The sequence below is a fragment of the Centrocercus urophasianus genome, unplaced genomic scaffold (genome assembly GCF_019232065.1).
Source record: "Centrocercus urophasianus isolate 14NV4802_14NV808 unplaced genomic scaffold, USGS_Curo_1.0 seq_33, whole genome shotgun sequence".
NCBI classification, from domain to species: domain Eukaryota; kingdom Metazoa; phylum Chordata; class Aves; order Galliformes; family Phasianidae; genus Centrocercus; species Centrocercus urophasianus.
Genome location: NW_024884900.1, coordinates 808,362 through 832,493, shown reverse-complemented (window position 1 = coordinate 832,493; position 24,132 = coordinate 808,362). Strand labels below are relative to the sequence as shown.

Sequence of the window (24,132 nt, the reverse complement as noted above, 5' to 3'; positions counted from 1 at the left end):
CCCCGCCCCGCACAACTCCCCGCGCCGCCGCCGCCATTTTGTCTCAGTGCCTACGTCCACGGCGAGCGGCGGTCGCTGTAGCTGCGTTGCGCCCGGCCGCAGGTTTCCGAGCCCGAGCCGGTCCGAAGGGCGGCCCCGTAGATGGCCAGCTTTCCCCTGAGTGTTAACGAGAAGCTCATCGGTGAGGCGGCGCGGTCGGTCGGTCGGTCGGGGCGGCTCTGCTCGGGCTGGGAGGGGTGGGCGGCCTCGTCGGGAGCTGCTCCCGGACCCCGCGGCTGCCGCTCGGCGTTCCCGGCTCCCAGGCTGCGCCGGGTTGGGGCCGCGCTGCCGCCTCTCGCCGCTCGGTCGGGTCGCGTCGGGGAAACAGAACGCCTTTGTCTGCGGGTTTCGGAACGAGACGGCGGCTTCCAGCGGACCGAAACGCGCTGTTATTTCACGACGGGCTTCTTTCGGCCGTTTGTGCCACTCAGGGCAGGACCCAGCGGGGCTTTCTTCCCCGAGCTGTGGAGTCTTTGGGTGGGCTGGAACGTGGTGCAGCACTGCTGCCATGGCAGCCAGCGCCCGGCCTCCGCTGCAGCTGAGGCATACCGAAAGTCGGCCGCTTCTTTTGTGACAGTGGGCAGCTGCTTTACAAGTGATGAACTAGCAAGCAATTGAGTAACACGCTGCCTGGTTCCTCGTAACATCTTAAGATACACTTAATTAATTTTGAAATGGAATTTCCTCTTTGTTTCTCTTCAGCGCGGTCGCGGGCTGTTGGAGAACTCTTGGCCCCCACTTCTCCTTTCGACAAGAAGTGTGGACGTGAGAACTGGACTGTTGCGTTTGCTCCCGATGGATCCTACTTCGCTTGGTCACAAGGACATCGCATAGTGAAACTGGTCCCCTGGTCCCAGTGCCTTACTAACTTGTAAGATAAAGCTGCATGGCTTTCAATTAGCCTGAAGAACTTCAGGATTTCAAAATAGGAGATAACTCTTCATAGAGTTCCTCTTGTATTCTTTTGTTTTGCAGCTTGTTGCACAGCACAAAGAATGTTGCAAATTCTGCCAGTACAAGGCTTTCAAGACAGAACAGTGACGGCAGTCAGCGAAATAAGCCCTGTGAACATATAATAGACTGTGGTGATATTGTCTGGAGTCTTGCTTTTGGGTCTTCAGTGCCCGAGAAGCAGAGTCGCTGTGTGAATATAGAATGGCATCGTTTCAAATTTGGGCAGGACCAGCTTCTGCTTGCAACAGGCCTGAACAATGGGCGCATCAAGATCTGGGATGTGTATACAGGTAGGGAGGGTGAGGGGAAGCTGGCATTTCGGTGGACTTTATGCGGTGTTAACATCAAATACAACAAATAGCTTGCAGAACTGTGATTGCAAATTGAACATTGAATACAAATTGATCTAAAAAAGAAATCGTGGGTTGCGACTGGAAACATACTGCACTGGGAGAGGAAGGAACAGAGTCAGGTTGTGCTGAGATGTAAGTGATGGCAGATGAGGCCTTGGTGCTGTGGAATGGTTACATACGGGAGGGACTTCATGCACATTAGTTGTTTACACCAAAATCTTTCGCTGGATTTTAAAATTTTAGTATATTTTAAAAACAAGAGGTTACTTTTTATTCTTGAGTATGGGGAAGAATATATGTCAGTTTAATCTGAACAAAGTACAGCCCTTCATTTTAAACTGTGGTGTTTCCGTGTAACAGGAAAACTCCTCCTTAACCTGATGGACCATACAGAAGTTGTCAGAGATTTAACATTTGCCCCGGATGGCAGCCTGATTTTGGTGTCTGCATCCAGAGACAAAACACTGAGAGTGTGGGACCTGAAAGATGACGGTATGTTTTCAGTTCATCTGCTGTAACGCACAGGAGGAATATGCATGTACTCCATTGTTTATGGCAATTAACACAAGTCAGGACTTCTTTAAAAAAAAAACACAAAAATTTCTATTAATCATTTACTCGGTATGTTCTCTAAATGTTCTGTGCAGACTGACATTGCAAGATGTTTGGAAAGAGTATAACATTTTACAGAGCTTTTCAAATTGGATCTGTAACATTTAATGGAAATTGATTTTGTGAATTATTACGTATCTCTTATTTTTTAGGAAATATGATGAAAGTGTTGAAAGGACATCAGAACTGGGTATACGGTTGTGCATTCTCTCCAGATTCTTCCATTCTGTGTTCTGTTGGAGCTAGTAAAGCAGTATGTGTCAGAGTTTCTTGTTCATTAAATCTACTCAATTGTATGCATAATCATTTTAAATCTAAGTAACTCTAGGCTTATGCTCTGTGTCATGGATTTCTAATGTTTTATGATGATGTAGAAGTGCATGAAATTTAACTAGCAGATGTTGTGTTGAGACACTGATTTTATGAATTGAACTTGCACTGCTTTTAGTTGAAGAAACTTTAAGCGTTCTTTGAAAAGTAATCTTGCACATCTGAACATGTCTGTAGAATAAAATCGATGACTAAAGCTTCCAGTGTTAAAAGATACACAGACTAATGCATAAAGCTACTTTATTATTGATTCTATTCTTTCTGTCTTCTACTCAATGAAAGGGACTTTGCAAAGTCTGAGGCAGTCACGGTATCTCTGCGTGTTCCCAATACGAATGGCACTCACGTGTCTGATAGAACTAGAATGAAGGACAGCATACTGGTTTTCTTTTCACCTGTATTGTAATGCCCCGCTAGAGAACTGAAAGCAGTGCAGGTAAAGCACATATGCAGTAAGCTACTTTTGTTGGCACCGAAGAACTAGATTAAGACAAAAAGGGGAATTCAGCTGAGTTACAGGAGCTTTTTGGGCAGTTTACGAAGCGTATCTATGCTGATTAGTAAGCACAATTCAGTAATTGAATACTGCTTTGTATAGATGACTGTTCAAATGCATTTTATGCTTTAAATTATCAGTGCAGCTTTGATAGAGAATAGTTGAGTTTGGGGGCTTGTTTTTTCTTTAATTAGAGTAGATGTAGATGTATACATTGATATCTTTAGGCTGTGTGTTTTGCATAAGCTTCTTGCTTTCCCTGTCACAGGTGGTGGCAGCAATATTGGTGTGATTGAGGTTAAGCTGGCACCACTCACACAGGAGCACAGTGGTGTTAGCTGGGCAGAAAGAGTGGCATCTCTGGCTACCAGGCTGGGGGCGAACTTTACCATAGGATGAAGTAACCTTGCATTCGACTGCAAGGTGTACTGTACGTACGCAGGTGCTGGTTGATGTCCACTTTCTGCTTTCTTTCTTTCTTTTTTTTTTTTCTTTTTCTTTTTTTTTTTTATTAATAATTTTCACAGCAGTGAAACATACTTGACTCCTAAAACCTAGTTTCTAGTTTTATGCAATGCTGGGGTCTTAGAGAAATTGGTTCAGCTTTAGGAAATGTGTGAGGCACTAAGGCCACGTTTGCTTTGGTAAAACATAGACTTATCTAAGATGTTTGTTTTTAATCTGTGAGTAAGGGGAAGAAAAAGACAAGGACCCTAATAAGCTCTTTCAGGGACATAATATCTTCTGCTTAAGATCATATATTTTCCATAAACTCATGCTGCAGAACAAAGATAGTTCATATTAAGTAATTATGCACAATTTTCATTTTGATTTTATATACATATAAAGTACAACTGCATGTAAAATCCCAGAATAATATTTTATCATTGTTTATAATAGTGTGCAATTAACTGAGTAAATTGTAATATTAATGTCTCTTTTATTGTTGACTTGATTTAAAATGCATAAATTCTTTCTAATAATATGGTTAGACTTCCCTATTGTTTTGCCAGAGACATAACTTTTGGCTGTGAAAATTCTCTTTGCTTGCAGTATCTGTTTCTCTTCCTAGGCTGACGTTGGTGATCCAAGCCAATTGTAAACAAGTGATCTTAAACTCAAAGGGATGCCACTGGAGTAACAATATGTTAACCTTACACTTTCTGTCTGTATATTTCTTAAAATTTTGGTAGTTACTGGAAAGAGGGGACTGTAGAGTTTAACCCTTTTATTTCTGCATATTTTAATAAAATAGTTTTGTAATACATGATTTTCAGTAAGCTACGTGGTTAAATTGTGTTGTATTTATCTTATATTTTGTCTTATTTTGTTAATAACATTTAACAAGCGAGTTAGAATTTGCATGTCTGCTTTAATTATTTTTTAAAATTTTCATTTTAATCTCGAGTATGACACTGAGCATATTTCTTAATTGTAGTAATTCATAATGCCTGATTTTAATATAATCCTAGTTAAGCAGCTATTCTTAAACAAAGTAATTGCTTCACTGCTTCGCTGAGCAGAGCTATAACATTAGCTTATGTAATTGCAGGTTTTTCTCTGGGATATGGATAAATACTCCATGATACGAAAACTTGAGGGACATCACAATGATGTTGTAGCCTGTGAGTTTTCTCCTGATGGAGCTTTACTGGCTACTGCATCCTACGATACTCGAGTCTGTGTCTGGGATCCATACGTTGGAGTTGTTCTTATGGAGTTTGGGTAAGTGGAGTAGTTCCATCCAGGCATTCCCTACTGAAGATTGATGGTCTTGTTTGGCTGTAACTGATAACAAGACTTGGGAAAGAAAATCTTAGTAGCAGCTGACAAAAATCCTACAGTGGTAGCATAGTGGAGTTTTTCCCTCTGAGGAAGAATTCAAAGCACCAGTACCTCAGTGTGCACTAATGAAAGCATTTTCAGTAAATACTCAGTACTGCAAAAGATACAGTAGTAAAATTTCCGCTCCTGATTTCGTAGTTAAAATGTTCAGTCCGGTTTTTTTCTTTCAGCTTAACTGGTTGTGAAGGAAGTCTGCTGTAGCTCTTAAGTATTACACTGTTGGCTCTCTCTCTATCTGCAGGCATCTGTTTCCACCTCCTACTCCAATATTTGCTGGAGGTGCAAATGACCGATGGGTGAGATCAGTGTCTTTCAGTCACGATGGACTACATATTGCAAGCCTTGCTGATGATAAGTAAGTATGGGGAAAGATCTGTTGGACTCCTTTAATTCCTCCTGTATGATGTGAACGTTTAATGGCAGTTGGGTTGGCCTGTTTTAAACTGAGAAATGGCATTTGGTAGTCTTGGTAAAAGTACGTGAGGTGACTGCTGCATGTTTCTGTTCATTTTGAATGCAGATAATAATGAGCTGTGTACAGGGGAGATGATCAGAGCAACAACGGAAAATAAAAAGAGAGGGGTTATAAAGATGAAAAATGTAAATTGAAATAACAGTGCAGTTAAGAATTTTCTGTTGTTTTAGTTTACACAGCAAAAGGCAAAGTACTCCATGATCTGGTATTCAATTTCTGCTAATGTGCAAATCGTATTTTAAGCTTATGAAGAATGCTTTCTCAAGATGACAGCAAGGATATTAACTACAGGAACACTTGAGTTTTTTGTTTGTTTAGTTAAGATAAGCATTGTTGGGCTTTCCTGTCAGGAATTACGCTTAAGAGAGGTTTTGTAAATCTTCAGGTTGTTGCTTTCTGCTACAGAAGGCCAGCTTTTGTTTTAAATGGCAGAGTTAGAAAGGTTGAAGAAATACAAATGATGGTATATAACAGGAATGAAGAAGTGATAATATTTCAGGTCACATCTGAAATGTATTGTATGCATATGAAAATATTGATAGGAATCCCCAGAATTTTTATCAGACTTTTTTTTTTTTTTTTTTTTTTTAATGGAAACGGAGATGATACGAGATAGAATTAAATGTCTGTTCTGATAACTGACTGCTTCATTTTTCCCTTTTCAGAATGATAAGATTCTGGAGAATTGATGAAGAGTGCCCTGTACAAGTTGCTCCTCTGAACAACGGGCTCTGCTGTACCTTTTCTACTGATGGCAGTGTTCTAGCTGCAGGGCAAGTATATGCTCCCCCTTCAATATTGAAGTGACACGGTTAGGTTGTTAGTTAAGTGTTCTAAGGATCTTCAGTTGTAACATGCAACTCAATGCAGAAAATCTAGAGTCCGATGAACTCATTCCTTATCTTGGAGAATAAATAAAATACAGACCCACAAATGTGGATTGGAGCAGAATCATTAGATAATCGAGGGCAGTAATTCTGTTTTCTTTTTTCTGGTTTATTTACTCATTCGTTCTTGCTGTGCAGGACGCAGGACGGCAGCGTGTACTTCTGGGCAACTCCAAGACAAGTCTCAAGTCTCCAGCATTTGTGTCGCATGGCAATTCGAAGAGTGATGCCCACAAACCAGGTCAAGAACTTGCCTATTCCATCAAAAGTGGTGGAATTTCTTTGTTACCAGATTTGAGCAGAGAAAGTAAAAATTATATCAAACTGGCAGGTGGCCTGGCTGCTGAAACTGGCTGAACACTTCAAAGAATCCTCAAACTTTACAGCCTTTGTGATTAAAACGCTACAGGTTTTCTAGAGCTATTTAAAAGTGATATCCTAAATATTGTGTCCAAATACCTGACAGTTAAATTTTTAATATTTATGGAAAACACAGTAGAAGTATTCCTGATGTTCTCAATTTTCTAAAATGTAACTGTGAAAACATGTACATACATAGACATAAGCTGCTATGTGCTGTCAATGTATCTTTAACATTGCTTTTATCATTTTTTATGTGTGTCATGTATATATTGCTTTGGTAGAGCCATCAGATGCATCTGTGCTGTAAAGTGGAAGGATAACTATTATTCTGGGACACTGAGTTAGAAAAAATATTGACATAAGGAAGCTTAACTGCTCTGTATGTATGTACATTGGTTGGAGTTCAGGAAACTGATCCGCAGATACGAATTCATGTTAGTTTACTCGATGGAAAGGTACAGCTTGGCTTTTTAGAACAACGTATGGTGAAGGGAAGTAGGTTAAGGTAGTGAGGGATGGAGCATATCTCTAGTCAGGAATTTTGCCTGTGTTAGCTAAAGGAGGCCTTATGTTCCACATCAGCAAAACAGGTTCTATTGAGGTATTGGGCAGTGTTGAAGAAATATTTCCTTACATTTCTAAAAATTTAACTACTGTATTATTGCCTGATGCTTTGTCCGTAATAAGAGAAGTTTACAGACTCAGTTTATTATTCTTTGACCCTATAATATCTCTCTGGGGGTGATTATTGGTTAATGGCCAAAGATAAGCATAGTACTTGTTTTTGCCTTCTGTTATTTATCTGTACCTGCAGATATAAAGAATGTATGCATTGCATAAAATGCCTGATTATATATATTTTTGTTGAATTTTTTTTATTAAAAACTTGTATAAAAATATATTGCATCTGGTGAATGATTTGTCAGCTCTATCTGTGTGCACCAGTTGTAGCTGCTCTCTTGCACAGCTTTCCTTTCCAGGCCCACAGGACACTGACCTCAGTAAAAATTCAGTGTGGGGAGCCCCAGCACGACCAGCCCTTAAATTAGACCAGGTCACAAGCATTCAGTGACATAAAGAGTTCCTGTGCTTGTGCACTGTGTCAAATGGAGGAAAGGGAGTTCTGACTACAGCACGTAGCCGAGGTTGTGCAGGCTGTAGTAACATGTAAGTTGAATGGGGGTTTTTACTTCCATACGCTTCCAGAGTACTGTTCAACCTGTGTCACAACAAATATTATATGATGCATACAATGGATGGCAGAGTCACAGTAAATCATGGCCAATGGCTCATTAAAAATTAACCAAGCTACATCAGTGGCAGCTATGCTGGGTCCTTTGTGGTGACAGACATGCAAAAGGCTGCGGAACCTTTGGAAGCGCAAAAAGCATCTGCTTAGGGATGGGAAGTAACTGCCCTCTAACCACGTGTGAATCCCTAAGGAAGCAGCCAGCACTTCCTAGAAGGCCGATTTCATCCTTGAGAGGGTGGGCAGCAGACAGAGCCAGAGGAGCCTTGAATCTGAGCAGGACTGTTGTCCGTCTTATTCCAGCAAGTGAGGGAACTGTTTCCATGCTCTCCATCCCTGTACTGGCTGGCTTAGAAAGAGTGGATTCCTGCAGTAGCACCAGCACTGGTACCATGATGGAGTGGTGAAAAACTTCAGGGAGTAAGATGAAATGGGAAATAGGACTGATGAGAATTGTTTTTCATGAATTTAGCGCGTATGGGCTGTGGCAGAAGCTCACCAGAACACAACTCCTGCTATTACAGAAGCTGGCAAGTCTGCTATGCAAAGAAGCCATCTTTTTGATGGTTTCATCCAGCCTCACTTGATCAAACATCTATTTATTTATTGGAATGTGACAGATGGCCTACTTGGCTTCTACCAGCTTAGCTACTACATACAGAAACTATTAAGAAATCAATCCCTTCATTCTTGGACATGCTGTTGGCATTTTAAGAGACTAGGATGCTTCAGAAATACAAGGTGCTTTTCTGCTTCAACAGTAGGGTCTTACTGGCAGATCTATTTTCATGTCCTCGTTTTCTTGGGTGACATACAAAAAGTCTCTGACAAAGCAGAAAGAACTGATACTAAGCACAGCCCAGCAGGCCTTAAACTGAAAAATAATTAAAAAAAAACAAAAAAAAAAACAAAAAAAACCCCAACCCTATAAATATCCCCATTCCTTTGCTACAGCACAGTTAAGTGACAACACATGTACTTCAGACTCACAGTGAAAGAAGGTAATGCTGTGTTTCAGCCCATTTGCAGTGCAACGTACCGTATTTGCACATGTACAAAAGAAGAGAGATGATGGCCTGTAGCAAGCAAGCCATCTTCTCTTCTGAATGCTCAGCCCAGACACTCAGGCCTACTTTCCAGGAAGATTTCCCCCAAAAACTGTTTCCAAATGTCATAAATCAACTTTCCACTTTACAAAGACGACTACAGAACAAAGCCAACAGAACAAAACTTCCTCAGGAACTAAAATCCTGCTGGCAAGGAAATCGCATACGTGTCACCATGCTACTTAATGACTCACTCATTTGGTGCAATATTTTTCATTGAATTGCTCCAATTTGGGACAACATTTTTCTTTTTCCCCCCTAAATGCACATATGAAGACACAGCTTCTCATACACTAGCTGAAGGAAAAACCGATGAGTTGTGTGGCCCCTAGAACATTCCACCTCAACCTGAATGCAGAGATGAGTAGCTGCCAGACATGAAACTTTCTGCCAGGAGCCTTCTGATTTACAAATACACGCTCCTAAATGCAGTCACTCTAATCAGCTTAGCTCTGTTCTGCACTCTGCCGGAACGTCTGTCCTGAGGAAGCAGCAGCCCTCCTCATGAGAGACCGCAAACCAAGAAGGTAGCAGTTACTAACATTTCTGTACCTGCAAACATTAAACAGATGGATGCAGACAGCTGTGATTTGAGAGTATGCGCTTAATTGCTCTACTTGATAATGGAAATAATTGTTCTACAACCTCAGAACAATCTACAGCTAGAAAATTGGCTAGAGACATTTGTTAGGAACCGAGGAAACAAACTGCAACTCTGGAATGCTATTAAGATGCATGGACGTGGTTTTTAGGCTGAAGGGTGTTTTGCTGTTGTTACCAAGCTGTGAAATATTTGGCCTAGTTAAAAAGAGCTCATAAAGAGGAAAATTTAATGGAGCAAAAGTAGCCCCTTTGTGTTGGTGGCACTCTAGCTGGGACTGAGCAGAACCAGTTTTAGATCCATTCAAAGTCATCTAGAAACATGCTCTGCACAGCTGGTATTTCTGTGGCAAGCATAATTAATGTCCTTAAAGCATTTTGTAATCCTTTGCTGAAGTGTTCTCTGGGTATTAAAGAAAATCAATAAAGTGGACAGGAACTGGGCCGAGAGGCCGGAAGCAGAGTCGTCCTGCAATACGCTGACACACTGCGCTGTCTGAGCACTGCAAGCACAGCCTTGCCAGGCCAGGCAGCAAAGACAATTAGCAGGAAGAACAGATGATGTAATAGCTTGCAGAATTTCCTAACATGGGCAGAAATATCTAGCAGTGGAAGAAAGACATGAATAACTGAGAATTTTTGGATCTAATGAGCTCTTCTAGAAAGAAAAGCATGTTAACAACACAGAAGTAATAGACAACGGCTGTCACAACAGGCAAGAGGAAAGTGAAAATTTCTAATATGCTGATAGTTATTTACTCTGTTATTGTTCATTAACCCTATACGCAGTAATACAGAGCACATTTCTGCTGGGGACAGGATGCTGGACAATGTGGAGCCTTTACTGACCAGTTCCCTTCTTCTCTGCCTGGGCACCGCAAAGCCCCAGTATCACAATGGTACTTGACAGTTTTCTGCACCATGAGCCCACAGATTCAGGCGTACCCTAGCTGAAGGAAAGCCCAGCTATGGATCCAATCACAAATTTCACTTACTTGTGCTCACACTAAGTTTTGTTTCTAAGTGTTGCCAACCTTGAGAGATTTTGTTTTGTCTCCAGACAGCCTGCCTTTCACTATGCATGTTCTCTGCACTTAGCAAGTGTGACTTAAATGTAGAGTCTTACTGGAGAGGCTTATTGAAGCCATCAGGCCAGGTTCACTGAAATGTGTGATTTATGGAAGCAAAGGAAGAAAATAACATCTCAGTTTCCTCTCCTTCACCAATTCAGAGCATTCCACCTACTCCAAAATGAAAATTATCCCCATGAAGCCTCAGCCTGCTTCTCCTCACTCTGAATCAGTTTTTTTTGTTTGTTTGAATCTTTTCTCCAGGACACAAATGATAATTTTTAGACTAAGTACGCAAGCTACGTCATTAGCAAGTGTATATATAATCAATTGCTTTCAAGCCTCTACCGGCTGTGGTGCAGAGGGACACCACAAGGTGAGATTTGCAACTGATTCATCCCCACTATCCCCAAGGAGTTTCCAGTTCTGACCATCATGCAAAGCTAAGCCCATCAATAAGGCCAGGAATACAGACATGAACTCTCAAAGCTTAGCACATCCTCTGTGGGGTAGCCAGGGTGAGGGACGTTGTGTACCAGGAAGCTTAGCTTGAGACTCAATTCTGGCTGGTAGTTACCACAACAAACAAGTTACAAAGCTGTTGGCTCCTCACAGGACCACAGTACTTCATGGCATTGGGCTGGCAATCAGTTACACTCTGCAAAGAGAGGTCCAGTACAGTTCTAGGAATATTATAGTAAAACACTTGTTTTTGACCAGTGCATATTTATCCTCCCTTTCATTCACTTATAGCAGTATTTCCTGACAGGCCCAGACATCTGAGCTGCCCAAGCTTTGAAAACAGAAGCAATAATTACAACTTTTGTTGTTACCATTTCTAGAAGCACAAGAAACCCACAAATGACTTACAGACAGCAGAGCTATGTCTGTCAGACAGGCAGCCTGGCCAAGGCGATCGCTCTACCACACAGCCAGCAGAGACACAGAAGAAGGACTTGAGGAGAAACTGCACTCATGTAACACAGAGAAGACCTGAGAGAGGACAGAAAGATTAAAGATGTAGGGAATAATTTTACACAGGGAGGATAGTGCTCAGGCTGAGTGCAATCAAGCCTACTCCAAGCTAATATCAATTCCCTCCCAGCTGTTATTAACTAGCACTTATCAGTAGATTACACAGAGAGGGGCAAGGAGAAAGAAGAAAAAAAAAACAACAACAAAAAACAAACAGATAAAAAAGAGCAGCATCAGTAATAGAAGCCTCTCTGGACACAAAAAAGCATGGGAAGAAGGACTGCAGAGATAGCCTGCAAACATCCTCAGTGACTGTCCCTGTCCCCTGCAGTCCTGGGCACAGATCAGCCTCTGCTGCATCACACGGGTGCATGGCTGCCTGAAGGCATGTCAGAAGTGAGACCAAGAGATAACTTCCTCATCATCAGAAGGAAGGTCTTTGGAAACGCTGTGAGAACAACACCTATTTTCAGCATTCACACAAGGCATCTCCGTTGAATCATTCAGGGAGAGACCGAAAAACACTCCTAAGTATTCTGTGGGATCGATATCATTAATATTGCAGCTAAATGAGGTCTTCCATTTCAACAATTCAGAAATATGGTGATGAATCCCATAACCTCTATTCCTCATAAATTACAATGTTCTCATAAAGGATAGACGTTGTATGAGATCCTATAGGAAATGTGGTCAGGATCATCCCATAAGAAGGGTGTCAAGCAAAAACTCTTTAGCCAAGTAATTGTTTCAGATTAGAACCATCTGAGTAAGGCAGGTGGGTTTTATGTGTGATGCTGGCTTCTGCACGGGGATAATTTTGTTTTATAAACACCGCTCCACACAGCACACAAATCCAGCTGCAGTAAGCAGTTCCAGAACAGCTTTAATTATCGATGTACTAGAATGAAAGCAAAGCCAATGTAAACTTAAGATAAGCAATCAGTAACTTTGTTTAGGTCATTATAACAATATCAGCTATCAGCTAAATTACACCTTTTGTAACTAGTTGAATTCCAGACAGAAGTTCTGGAATGTATGTTATTTCAAATGGGAGATTAGAAAATCCCAAACACCCACTGTCTTTGCAGATGTCTGACTTCTTTGTTGCATGGAGGAGATAAAATATTTATTTATGGGCTGTTATATTGAAGTTGCCAGGCTGGGGGCTACATAACAGAAAGACTTAATCCCACCTCCCTCTGACCTCGCTTCTCAGCCCACGCAAGCTTCACAAACACTACAGATAGCTCAGTTTGCCTGTGCACAAGATGATGGACTTTTCGTCACTGCATTGGAGCATACTCTGCACTTCTTCAGGTGCCTAGGTACATTACCTCATGTATGTGAATTTACTTGAGTGTCAAACAGCTACAGTTCCTGCCTATGTGGTTCTGTGTATATGGACAGGAGATAACAAAAGCAAAACGCCATTAAGTCTTAATGCAGCCCTCTGCGTGCATTTATCTGCCTTCTGTTTTTTCTAAGCTGAACACAGAATGGCAGCTACTGTCTAGTGGTAGCTAAGGAGGATAGGAGCACACAGCTGTGAGCACTTAGGAGAGTCCATAGGAGTCGAGGCAAAAAGTAGCACTGCAGTGCTTGGAGATCGCTGTAAGTGCAACCTGCAAGAGGAGAGTTACAGGTGAACTCTTACTTTGGAAAAAATGCCCTGCCTGAGAGCTGTGCTGGCAAAGTGTAGAGCTGGCCCGAGTCCTGCTGAAATGAACAGCATCAGCCATGCAAGCGTGCCCTACAAATCTCATGCATCATCATGAACAAATGTGTATTATCCTGCTACATGTTATGATTTGCTGTGCAGAATTATGGTCCCTTAGCAAGGTAGAAACCAGCATTTTTAAGGAGGTATATCAGAAATTATAACCAAAGGCAGCAGTTCAGGAGCATTTAAATCCAGAGAGGAAAGTTGTCACTGTTTATTTCCGAAAGACAGACATAGGAAGCTCTTCCTTACTTTCTACCCCTTTAAAATCTGAGCTGCCATTTAGCTGTGCTTTCTCCCACCTTTACCCTTCCCAAATCTTGTACACTCTGCAGAAAGACATAGGTTTTTTGGCACATCAAGTGGGCTCACTTGGATGATTTCACTCTTAATCTCTTGAAAGCATAAGTGCAGAAATAGCTGCTCTGTTGGATAAGATTCAATTTAAAAGAGTCAAGCACTAAGACTGCATTTTCATTATTCAGGTTGGAAATTCAGTACACAAAAGATTAACTAGAGAAATAGCTGAGCAATCCAAAGAAGCTTTGAGATCCACTTAATTTGTCAACAAATGTCAGAGAAATGGCTAAGTACTAATTCATCAGGTAGCCTAGAAACATGTCCTTTAAAAGTGAACTATAAAATACATTTTTGTATGCATGGTGTCCTTCACTGTTTCTTTTTTATGACTTTTCTGTTATTATTTCAAGTATGTTAGGCCACACAAATTCCACTGGTGATCCAAACAGCTCATCAGCTCAGTGACCTGTGAGAACACATTAATTATGCTTGTTTAATTAAACCACTAAGATGTTACTGATGCTACTTCCTTCTCTGTTACTTTTTTGCTCCTAAAGACAAATAGCTCTTTGTGAAGGCTATCCTAATCTGCTTTCAAAAGATATAGCATCAATCTGCAAATCATCCTATACCAAAATAAATACCAGGACATAAAAAGTATATGAAAAAAATACACTGGCATACACTATTTGCAGTGTAAATGCACATCTTCCTGCCTACCTGCACAGCTTGCCTGTTTAAATGAGCCACTAGGGCATGTTTTGATGTATTATTAATTATTGACTAGCACCTTGTGGTCACAGCACAAGAAACACGTCCAGGGAAAAGATTTTAAAAAGAAATATTGCTTCATCTTAATTGTATCAGGCGATAGAAAAAAAAAATCCAAGGTCCACTGCAGATAACAGTAACAAGAAGACCTCGTTTGGGAAGAACTTTGATCCTGCTGTGGTGTCAGTCACAAGACTGAGATTTCTGTTTGCTGCTGTCCCAGTCTGTTTCCTGTTAGGCCACCAGCATTGTAATGGAGCAGCTGAACAACTGCCCCATGCACATAAACCTCAGCAACACACCTACAAAACAGTAAGACATTCAAGAAGGGCTGCGGGCTGTGGCATCAAGAGGAAATTCCTAATGTACCAAGCTGTTTGCTTGACAGTGATTCAAAAAGCACTGTTCTTTCAGAACAATAAATCAAACATAGCTGCTACAATTGGCACACTCAGGGGAATAAGCAAAAATTAGGTTTTCTTTCATTGCTGTAAATCAGCACTAGATTTGGAGTACAGTCTGCTAATGCTGTTTCTCTGATCTCAGTGCCACCACAGGTGAGCTTCACCTACTGCCTGGGGGATCTTTTCTGAATATACTCCAGTGCATAATGAATTAAAATCTAGCTAAACAGAGTACATCATGAGTGAGCTGATGAACAACTGACCAGATCCTAGTGAGTCATCATTACAGCAAAGAACAATTTGCAATAAAGAAAAGGAAGTTTGAGCTGTCTGTGTCACATGGATTAATGTGGGTGTGTGTGACTCCAGCTAAGTGTGCCCAGGTGTAGCGCAGACCTGCTGGTGTCCAGCTGGCCGTGAGGCTGCGCTTCCTGGGCCTGGGAACAGCTTGGCCCTTGAGCTCCAGTTCCCACATCCAGCGAGCTGGCGGCTGTGTGCGTGTTCACTGCGGTGTCCCAGAGGAAGGTACAAAGATCACTTGGCTGCACATAGTTCATTTACTGTGCCCACTGCCTCATGAGACGTCGGGGGGCTGGAAGTGTCCTGAAGTGTTTCAAGTGTTCACCAAACACAAACCTGTGTTTGCCAGGATGGTGTTCATCCGAGACATTCAGTGCGACATTTCTGACTGATGCCCTGCACCACTAATTCTCAGGAAACGACCCACCTGAGCTTAATATTCACTGCTGGCATGGAATATACATATAGACAGCCTCATACTTGGTGCAGAAGTGTCTCTTTCCAGTTAATCTGCATAATCAGACCAGGAAGGCTTGACTTAACCGAGCCTATTTCTGTCTGCAGAAGGATATGCAGCTCAATTCATGAGCTCTTCTGGCAACATGCTCCAAAATAAATTCATTCAAGACGTTCATCTGTGTGGATGCAGAACTTCTTAAATTACCCTTTTCCTATGGAGTTCTTTGCCCAATAAGCAATTCCTTTAAAGCTAAGCCAGCACCACACCCCAGGCTTGCCTCAACCAAGATTCTTACATACAGCTGTGAGAATGCTTTGTGCAGTGTGATATGTAGAGAATGGTTTCCTCTTTTTACTATCGGTTCTGCCTAGTAGTGTAAGAAACATGGTGATGAGAGTGTTTTTAGGCTACTTTTTCCCTGAACGTATGCAGTTCTTGGCTTCAACAGCAGATGCAATTGCCTACGTACTACTCAGAAATGAACCAGCATTTTAGATAACTAATTACCTCAAACCATACATTACTCAAAATGCAAGTCAGCAGCATATATGGAGAAATATGACAAAAATAGCATTTGAAATGCTTATGGAAATCAGTAAACGTTTAAATCTCTATTACTACAATGCAGTAGAATACAAGTCTTCAAAAACCAAGTCTCTCTAGTCCAAAGAACTCCTAAGCTAAGCTGACAAGAGACAAAGCGATGAACAGAAAACATAATCCCTTGTTTAAAGAGAAATAAATGAGGCATAGAGAAGGAGCCCGAGGACAACCTCAGAATATGACTTTCCTTCCTGATGTGGTAAGATAGTGACACAAGGTTTATTTTGCTTCTCAGAACAAATATCAAATACAAATATAGTTCAATAAAATGTCTACAGGGGCAGATGCAGAGATTTTACTCCACTCGTGACAGATGTAGCTTTGCTGCTGACTCGGTTTCCTCTGCTCTTTCAAAACTGATTAGTCTTGTGATTTTACACCAATGACACCTTGTTCCTAAGAACTCAACTTCAAGAATAAAATAACCAGAGCTGAATTTCATCTCAGAGCACAGGAGCACAATGTTGTTACATTTCCAGAATCATGGTAAAGAACATGATCTCTATTTACTTACATACCAAAACCCAGAGATACCAAAAGTATGTTATTTTTAAAGCCACGTGCTCTCTAAAGATATATTCAGGATTTTGCACTGAACCTCACAATTCAGACAGCAGGGCTGGCTGGCTTACACTGAGATCTGACCCAATGTGCATCCTGATGAGTTTCTACTTTCATATATGACTTTGATTGTGATCCATTTAACTCCACTCGAGAAGCTGGGATTGGTTTGAATTGTTGCTGTATTCCTTTGCCAGGAAGAAAAAAAAATAAAAAGGCATGGAGAAAGAAGGAGAACTCCCTTTAAAAGGCTTCCAGTTAAAAAATTATAATTGATTGGTGAGAATTCAACTTCTCCCCATACTGGAATCCTTTCTGAGTCTACAGTGCTCTCTGCTGGATAACATACACTATTGCTTACTTGGTTTGAAATGGAAATAGTTTCTTGGATGGAATTTGAGAAAACCACTGTCTTCTCAGCACATCCCTTGGCTCTCTCTAACAAGATGGTGAGTTATATGTTGTCAAGCTTCAAGGTGCTATCTGCTCTATAAAGGCAAAAAATGCTCACGAACAAGAGAAGTGCAGCAAAAATTAGCACATTATACTGTTAGCAAATATCTGCTATTCTCCTTCATTAGATGTGTTTTGTGTCAGCTGCCACATGAGCAAAAAGTGGGAGATCCTGGAGTCTATTTCTGACTCCCTCAAGCATTTATTTGCTGGAGTAAAATTGAAGTTTTTAGTAGTTACAATGATTACAACACAGACTTTATTCAAAAAGTGTTGTGAATCAGCACTGATAGCAAAAGAATTGCCAGACAGACCATGTGAAGGAGCAAGAATTCTAGGCTCTCTGGCTGTCTGTGAACATGCAGTGAAGGAAGGCTTCTGAGAAAGCACAAGAGAGTGCAACCAACTCCTGTATCAGTGGCTGTCTGCTAACTCCATTGCTGCCTGCTAGGCAGTAAGCTGCAGGGTTTGTTCCCCAGATCAGCGTGCTTGCTTACCTTTGCAGGCAGAAACATTCACCCAATAGCCTCCTTATGATTATACATAAAGGCAGAGACTCTGACGTCAGAGTCGAGAGAGTAGCTCTTTAGCAAGTAATAAAACTACCAGGGTGTGTTTAGATGGGAATCTGCAGTTTACCCAGGGTCTGAAGGTAACCTGCAGCAGCTGCACTTTGTGTCATAACAACCATTTGCATCCCACTGCAGATTGGATTTGTCAGCTTTAGAGGAAGAAAACAAGCTGTGTGGGATTTTCTGATCCATTAGTGCCCTGGCTTTTTGTAGGAGGCCATCTGCTTGGAGAAGCACGGAGTATGACAGGGTTCTGCTAAGGCTAGGAGACAACCTCTGACTTCTTTTGTTTCTTCTGCTTTAATTTGGAAAGAACCAATGCATGAAACACAAACTAACAGTCCCTGAAAACCAAAGAAATGCATGTCTTCAATTCTTTTCCTGAATTTTTACCTCTGTTAACTTTTCCAGGACAAGTCTCTTTCAGAAACACACCCTCAGAGACTACAGCTGTGAGATGCTGCCCTTGAGGAGGAAGAGGAAGGAAATCATAAATTATGCACAGCTTTATAGGCCTTTCATGATACAGTTTGCATATGAATCATCAGAGCGTGACAGTAGCCTCATGGTGGCTGGAGACTGGCATCTGTCAAAACTTTGTTTCCTCCTTCTAATGTTGCTCATTTGTCATCTGCAAGCAGTACTTTTTCCTGGGCCTGCAAACAATCGTGCTTTTGTTTAGTGGGTCTATATTGCAAGAGTCCTTTTGCTGGAAAGCTTCAGCTAATGATGCTCATTTTCCTTACTTCTGGGAAAGAATAGTCTGGCTCCCAGCCTAAGGAAGAGTAGAAAAACTGTAGCAAGTATTGAGGAATTGCATTCTGAAATTGTCCCAAACACAATTAAGCCATCAGTCATCACTTCAGAGGCTCTGTAAAAATTTTGTTCCTGTCAGATACAGATGGCATTTTCTTAAATAATTGAGGTTTTGTTGCTTCATTTCAGTTTAATGCTCCATTTTGTTTACCATCACTACACTCTCTTGCAAATAACATCCTTCACTGCTACAAAGATAGCAGTTCATTTTCCAGGGAGGCAGCTGTGGGAAAGCTGGATTTAATCACTCAGCTAACTGGAGTCCACTTCTGCCTCTGCAGCCATCTTCCTGCTTTATGTAGCTTTAAGCTCTTGGTGCCCCGGTTCCTAACACTGTCCCATTACGTTACACGTGAGCTGTTAAATGCAGGCAATCAAACATCTGAAAAGTGATATGAAGCTAACTCAAGGAACATTAAATACAATTATGTTCTTTATTGCCACATTCCAGGACCCTCACAGCCATACCTGTGTAGATCTCACACAGCTTATTTTATTCTTTTTTTATCTGAAATCCTGAAGAATCTTATTTCTTTGTTACTGTAGTGAAAGCTGAGGTTTACAAGAAACCATGTTACTCCAGGAAATAGGGCTTTAAAGTGAAAACACTGCAAGACTAACTGCAAGATTATGAGATCAGGCAGATGTGTTGGAGAGGCTGAGTCACAAGGGCCAGATCTGCAGACCAAGAATACAGTTCACATCCTGCCACCTCCCTCCTCTGAGCCATCAGGGTAATCTTCCTGCAGCACAGGAACAATGTTCTTGCTGCTCTTTATGGATACCATCACTTACAATTTTTTGTCTCAAACACTTTCCAGGGACAAACAAGGGGTATCCAGCCAGGAACTGGGGGGGAGTGTGCATGGATATTGGCTTCTATCCAAGAAAAGTCAAAAGATACACATTTTTTTAGTAACTAGTTAAGTCATCAATTCTTTCACATCTTACCTGAAGCCAGGCACTATTCTGACCTGACCTAATGCTGTACTCTGTGCAGAATACAGATGCCATCAGGATTGGATGGACCCACCCCAAACAGCAGCACAGCAAGGTAGGAGGTCAATAAAGACAGAACAACTTCTATTCACAATTATCATGTCTCCACAGCACTTGAACTCTGTAGAGGTGCTGCCCTCCAGTACAGCCTAAGCCGCCTATCCTCGCTGTTATTAAAAGTACCTTGGGTGGGCTTATGGTTCCCAGAGGCATAAAATGGAAGAACTACCCTCACTTATCACAAGGACTACATTTTCAAATGCATATTTTCCTCATACAGCAGCAGGGATGTGTACAGTTGTTTCCCCAAACTATGGGCACAAGGCTATGTTACAACTCTGATAATGAAGGAGTAATTAACAGAAGATGGTGGCGGTGTGCAGTAGGAATGCACAGTTGCTTGGAATACCTGCAGCAATAATTCTGGGTTTTGTTCAGTGATTATCACACGCACGCTTGGAGACAAAGAGCTTGACAAAGCAACTTCAGGCTTACAACATCACACCCACCATTTATCTTCTAGTGGTCTCTGCAAGGAAATGCATTTAGGAAGGCTTATAGCTGAGCAGTGCTCATGGACAGGAAAGAAGTTCCAGGAATAGCACTGATGGAATCATGTCTCTAGCCCACATGAAGTTCAAAGACTATTTTTAGGCAGAGGCCTAAACTGCAGTTTTAAGACTATGTCTTTTAGGGCTTGTTACCATTACTGAGATGAAGACTGAAGGGACAACTGCCTGACTTTACACCATCGCATGGAATACCTGTGGACATCAACAGAACTTTTTCAGGAGAAAAGGGGCTTCAATTATCAAAACCATGGGAAAATGTATAGGAAAATGCATTAGAGTGTCATTTACAGGGGGAAGGGACCACAAGTGACTTGCATGACATAGTCTGAAAGTTGGGACAAATGATGCCTACTGTGCCTTTAATATTCTTACCTTCCAGTTCCCTCTGCACATAGTATGACCACTAGTTACTAATGACCAGCCTCATTAGTAAGCCATCTGTGCACCAACCACTTCTGCATCATTATATCTTTGGGAGGCAGAGAAATTCTGGAGCATGTTTGAAATATACAGAAGTTGAGGAACTTACCCCAAAGAAATGCATGAAGTCTGTGTCAAGTACACATAGGTTTTCTGTGCCACTGGCTAAAGCTTGTGTTATGAAGGTCTGCATTCCTTCTTAAAAAATAAAAAATAAATAGAAAAAAAAAAAAGAAAAAGAAAGGAAGCAGCTGACTACTAGTAACATTGAACCAGGATTTTAAGAATGCCCTATTGCTTAGCAAATATGCTGATTATTTGGCACCCCTTAATTTATAAACTGAGAAGCAGAATTAATGGGGCCTGTTAGACGACATAATCTACTAGTCAAATGTTCAGAATTTTATAAGATAAAATCCTGAGTTTTCTTTGGCCTTTTAATTGAGGCCAAATATGGGTCACCTCATTTTTTCCAAGTTAGAATTTTTGTTCCTGTACTCGTGCTCTGGACTCGCTTTCTGGGCCAGAGAAGATGTGGTGTAGCTGCTGGAGGTCAGTTTCTTTAAATAAAAAAGTAATCTAGATCAATGGGGGATTACAAGGCACAAAATCTCCTCACAGCTAAGTAGGGTCAGCCGTCCTGGATGGCAAAACTGCCCTGAAGTTTTAGTTCACAATGAAATACCTTCTCTCTTGCAGCCTGTTGGGTTCCTCCCCCAGCAGTGAGCTTGCCACAGTGCTACTTTTCTTTTTACTGACTAATGGCTTTGGTCCATCTGTGAAGATGTTCTCCTCACACCCACAGGATGCCAGCAGCCACAGCTCAGTGCTCACTCTGCAAACGAGCCCAGGAGTACAGATGTGCACCCTGAGGTGCCAAGCCCTAAAGACACCTTGTCTTGTTCTTGGGTGTCAGCAGGAAAACCTTACCCTTTAAACCCAGCACTGTTATTTTTCTCACCACTGTTTGAATTCAATAGTATTTCTGGTCACAGGAGCCTGCTTTTAGTGTTGTGGCAAAAGATTACATCTGTACCTGAGTTCAAAGGCACTGTAATATATAAACACATATAGAAACACAAACATACGCTGTGTAACTGAGAGTGAGAACCATTATGTTGTTCTGGGTCTGCCTCTATCAGTATTTGCTAGTGTCTCAAGCAATGGGGAATCAGTTCCTGACTGCAGCTCCTGAGGGCAAAACCACAGATATGTGCATGACACAGTGAAGAATATTTAGGTTCAGAAGTAAGAAGCCCGTATGAGATGAGAGGCTTGTTTAGGTGCAGTGACTGGATGTGGGGAGAGCAGCTTGCGTTTGCCTGCACCGCATGGATGACTTGTGCATGAAGCAGCACTTGGAGTCGAGGTACAAGAACACAAGGAGCAGGAGAGGGCTGACTCTCGGGTTATTAACGCCGCTGGTATTCCAGTAGCTGCAAGAGGACCACTTTTAATTTATTTAGTTTTAAATAAAGATGGTTCTTTAACTTCCTGCAAACAGCTCAAAGCATACAAGGATCCCTTGGCTGTACTTTACAGAATTCACGTGGGAGAGCACAGGAAACCCAGAAGGGAGAGAAGGAAACACATCCACCCTCACCCTCTGCACCACGCACACGCTCCGCTCTCGAAGAACGCTGCCTCGGACTCCGCCGCCGCGCCGAGCTCAGCACCGACTGCAGCCGCGCCCGGCAGCGTTGCGTTCCGTTCCGCTCCGCTCCCTCCTCTCCCCCCTCCCCTCCCGCTGCCGGCGGCCCGAAGGGAAGGGAGCTGCTCCGGGGCAGGGCGGGCTGCAGGGGGCATCCGAGCGCTAAGAGCCTCGCAATCAGAGCCGGGCCGAAACTCTTGGTTTCGGGGCCCTGTGGCATCGCTGCCGTGGTGCCAGGGAGCCCGGACAGACAACGCCGTGCGCAAGGGAGATTTACAGACCCGAGGCGCTTGGCTCAGCTGGTTAGAGGCTCCGCTCCAGAGCAATAACACGTTGGCCCAGCCGATTTCTTACTTAAGTCATTTCCAGGAGCAGGAGAAAATGCAGAATTGTGCAGTGCTATCGGGCAGGCCGTTTGTTCAGTGCTGTGTCACCCCAAGGTGCAGAGCCTCGCTCCAAGCAGTGCGTGCTGCTCCTCTCCCAGAGCTGATGAAGCCTCAGCAGCTGCACGCACCACCCTGAGCAAGGCTGGAGCCAGTGTGAAGAGATGAGCTGCAGGAGAGCTGTCACCTCTCCTGTCGCTGACACCTGCATCGAGGATCTCAGACACCCCTTTGTCCCTGTGTTCCACAAAGTGAGGACCAGCAGCTCTCATAAAGTTTGCAGAGGTGTTTCAGGGACTTGCACTCACAGCTTTTCAGTTACAGTGAAAGTAGGACATTGTCCTGACTGCACTCCTTACTCATAGATCTGAATGTACTGGAAAGCAAAATCATCCATCCAGGAAGGACTTTCTCAGGACACATCACATTCACTTCACCAGCAATGAATCACAGAGGTAAATCGTTTTCCTTCTTGTTACCAACTGCTCCCTCCAGTAAGGATTTAGGTGGTTTGAACCAAGACATTACTTGGTTCTCTAAGAAACTCCCAGCGCTGTCTCTCTCTCTAGCTTCCTGGAAGATGCAACACTCACAGTGTCTCAAAGAACTGTGTCTGTTTTGAGTAGAAAGAGCAATAGTTTGGAGATGATTTGGACTTGAGACACTGGATCAAGCCCAGAGGGAACAGGAAATAAGCGCTGCTCTTATCTGCAACATCAACGCGTTGTGTTCAGCAGCCCGCATAGACAGCAGGCATCTGTTCTACAGCTCTTCTTACAGGGAAGAAGCATTCATACATTTTTATCCCAGGATCCTTAAATAGCCCTACACTGTGTGAAAACTGTCAAACCCTTCACTGTAAATCCTAGGCAGGAGGGAGTTAAGCTCCCAGTCCTGCACGTCCCAAAGTTTTCCATAGTTCAAATCTCCATCTAAGCTCAGACAAAATCCTTGATTCCCAGTGAGAGTAAAGGATTGCATTTCCATTACGAGCTTGTCATCTACTCCCTTTGTGACATTACTGCACAGTATTTATCTAAGTAACTCGATAAGCTCTTCTGAGTTTTCTTGCACTTTTAAATCAATCCACTGTTGCTACAGATAAGCAGCCATTTTGGGTCACTGGAGAGCAAACTTCAGATAAGAAAACTCTCCCGGAGGCCTCTGCCAGTCTCCTCTTGCTGGCAGTCTTTTGTTTCTCCCTTTCTTAATACACAGGATCTCTATGAGGTTGTTCTTACTATGTGGGAAAGTACAGCGATTGCTTTCACAAGCGGTTGTGGAATCCATTCTGCTCTTGGGACTTCCAGAACCCAAATTTGCACGTCCCACTTGCGTATGTGAGCTGATGTGGGTCACATCAAGATGTGCACACATCCTTACTGAGATACCTCAGCCTTTGCCCAGCACTCCTGCAGCATGGCCTGAAGGCTGGTAAGGCTGTCAAATGCTCTGCTCCCTGAAACCGAGGTTGATATTTATTTACCTCCCTTAATATGTCATCATCTGAGTCAGTAAACCTTAGTTTCCTGCTAAAGGCCATTATTTCTGGAGCTGAGACACACCTGGTAGAACCTTTCTGAAACATCTGACAGCACAGCTCAGCTGGATTTGGTGTGTACTCAATTTTTTTTATCCACTTTGCCAAATAACTTAAAAATACCAAGCTAGTATAAAAAGCTTGGCTACACACAACTGTTTCTCCATGTAGGTAAAGCTTGAGTAGGAATTTAATGAGTTACCCTGCTTTCATCTTATTTTTTGCAGCTTTCAGGAATAGAAAGGAGCTGTTG

General features: G+C 42.3%; 1 protein-coding gene and 1 long non-coding RNA gene across 3 annotated transcripts in view; one reads left to right on the top strand and one right to left on the bottom strand.

The window, feature by feature from the left end:
- The first annotated feature begins 46 nt into the window (after positions 1–46).
- On the top strand, positions 47–7,253 carry WSB1 (WD repeat and SOCS box containing 1). Its single transcript, XM_042830452.1, has 9 exons — positions 47–181; positions 742–910; positions 1,015–1,283; positions 1,707–1,838; positions 2,111–2,211; positions 4,337–4,509; positions 4,871–4,984; positions 5,770–5,877; positions 6,130–7,253. The coding sequence occupies exons 1-9, from the start codon at positions 142–144 to the stop codon at positions 6,287–6,289; spliced, it is 1,266 nt and encodes a 421-aa protein (XP_042686386.1). The 5' UTR covers positions 47–141; the 3' UTR covers positions 6,290–7,253.
- Positions 7,254–8,487: 1,234 nt separating this feature from the next.
- LOC122166590 overlaps positions 8,488–24,132 on the bottom strand; it is a 36,802-nt gene continuing 21,157 nt past the window's right edge. For both annotated transcript variants that reach the window (XR_006170836.1, XR_006170837.1), the window contains one exon: positions 8,488–11,372. This is a non-coding gene — a long non-coding RNA (uncharacterized LOC122166590). The remainder of the gene's footprint in view (positions 11,373–24,132) is intronic.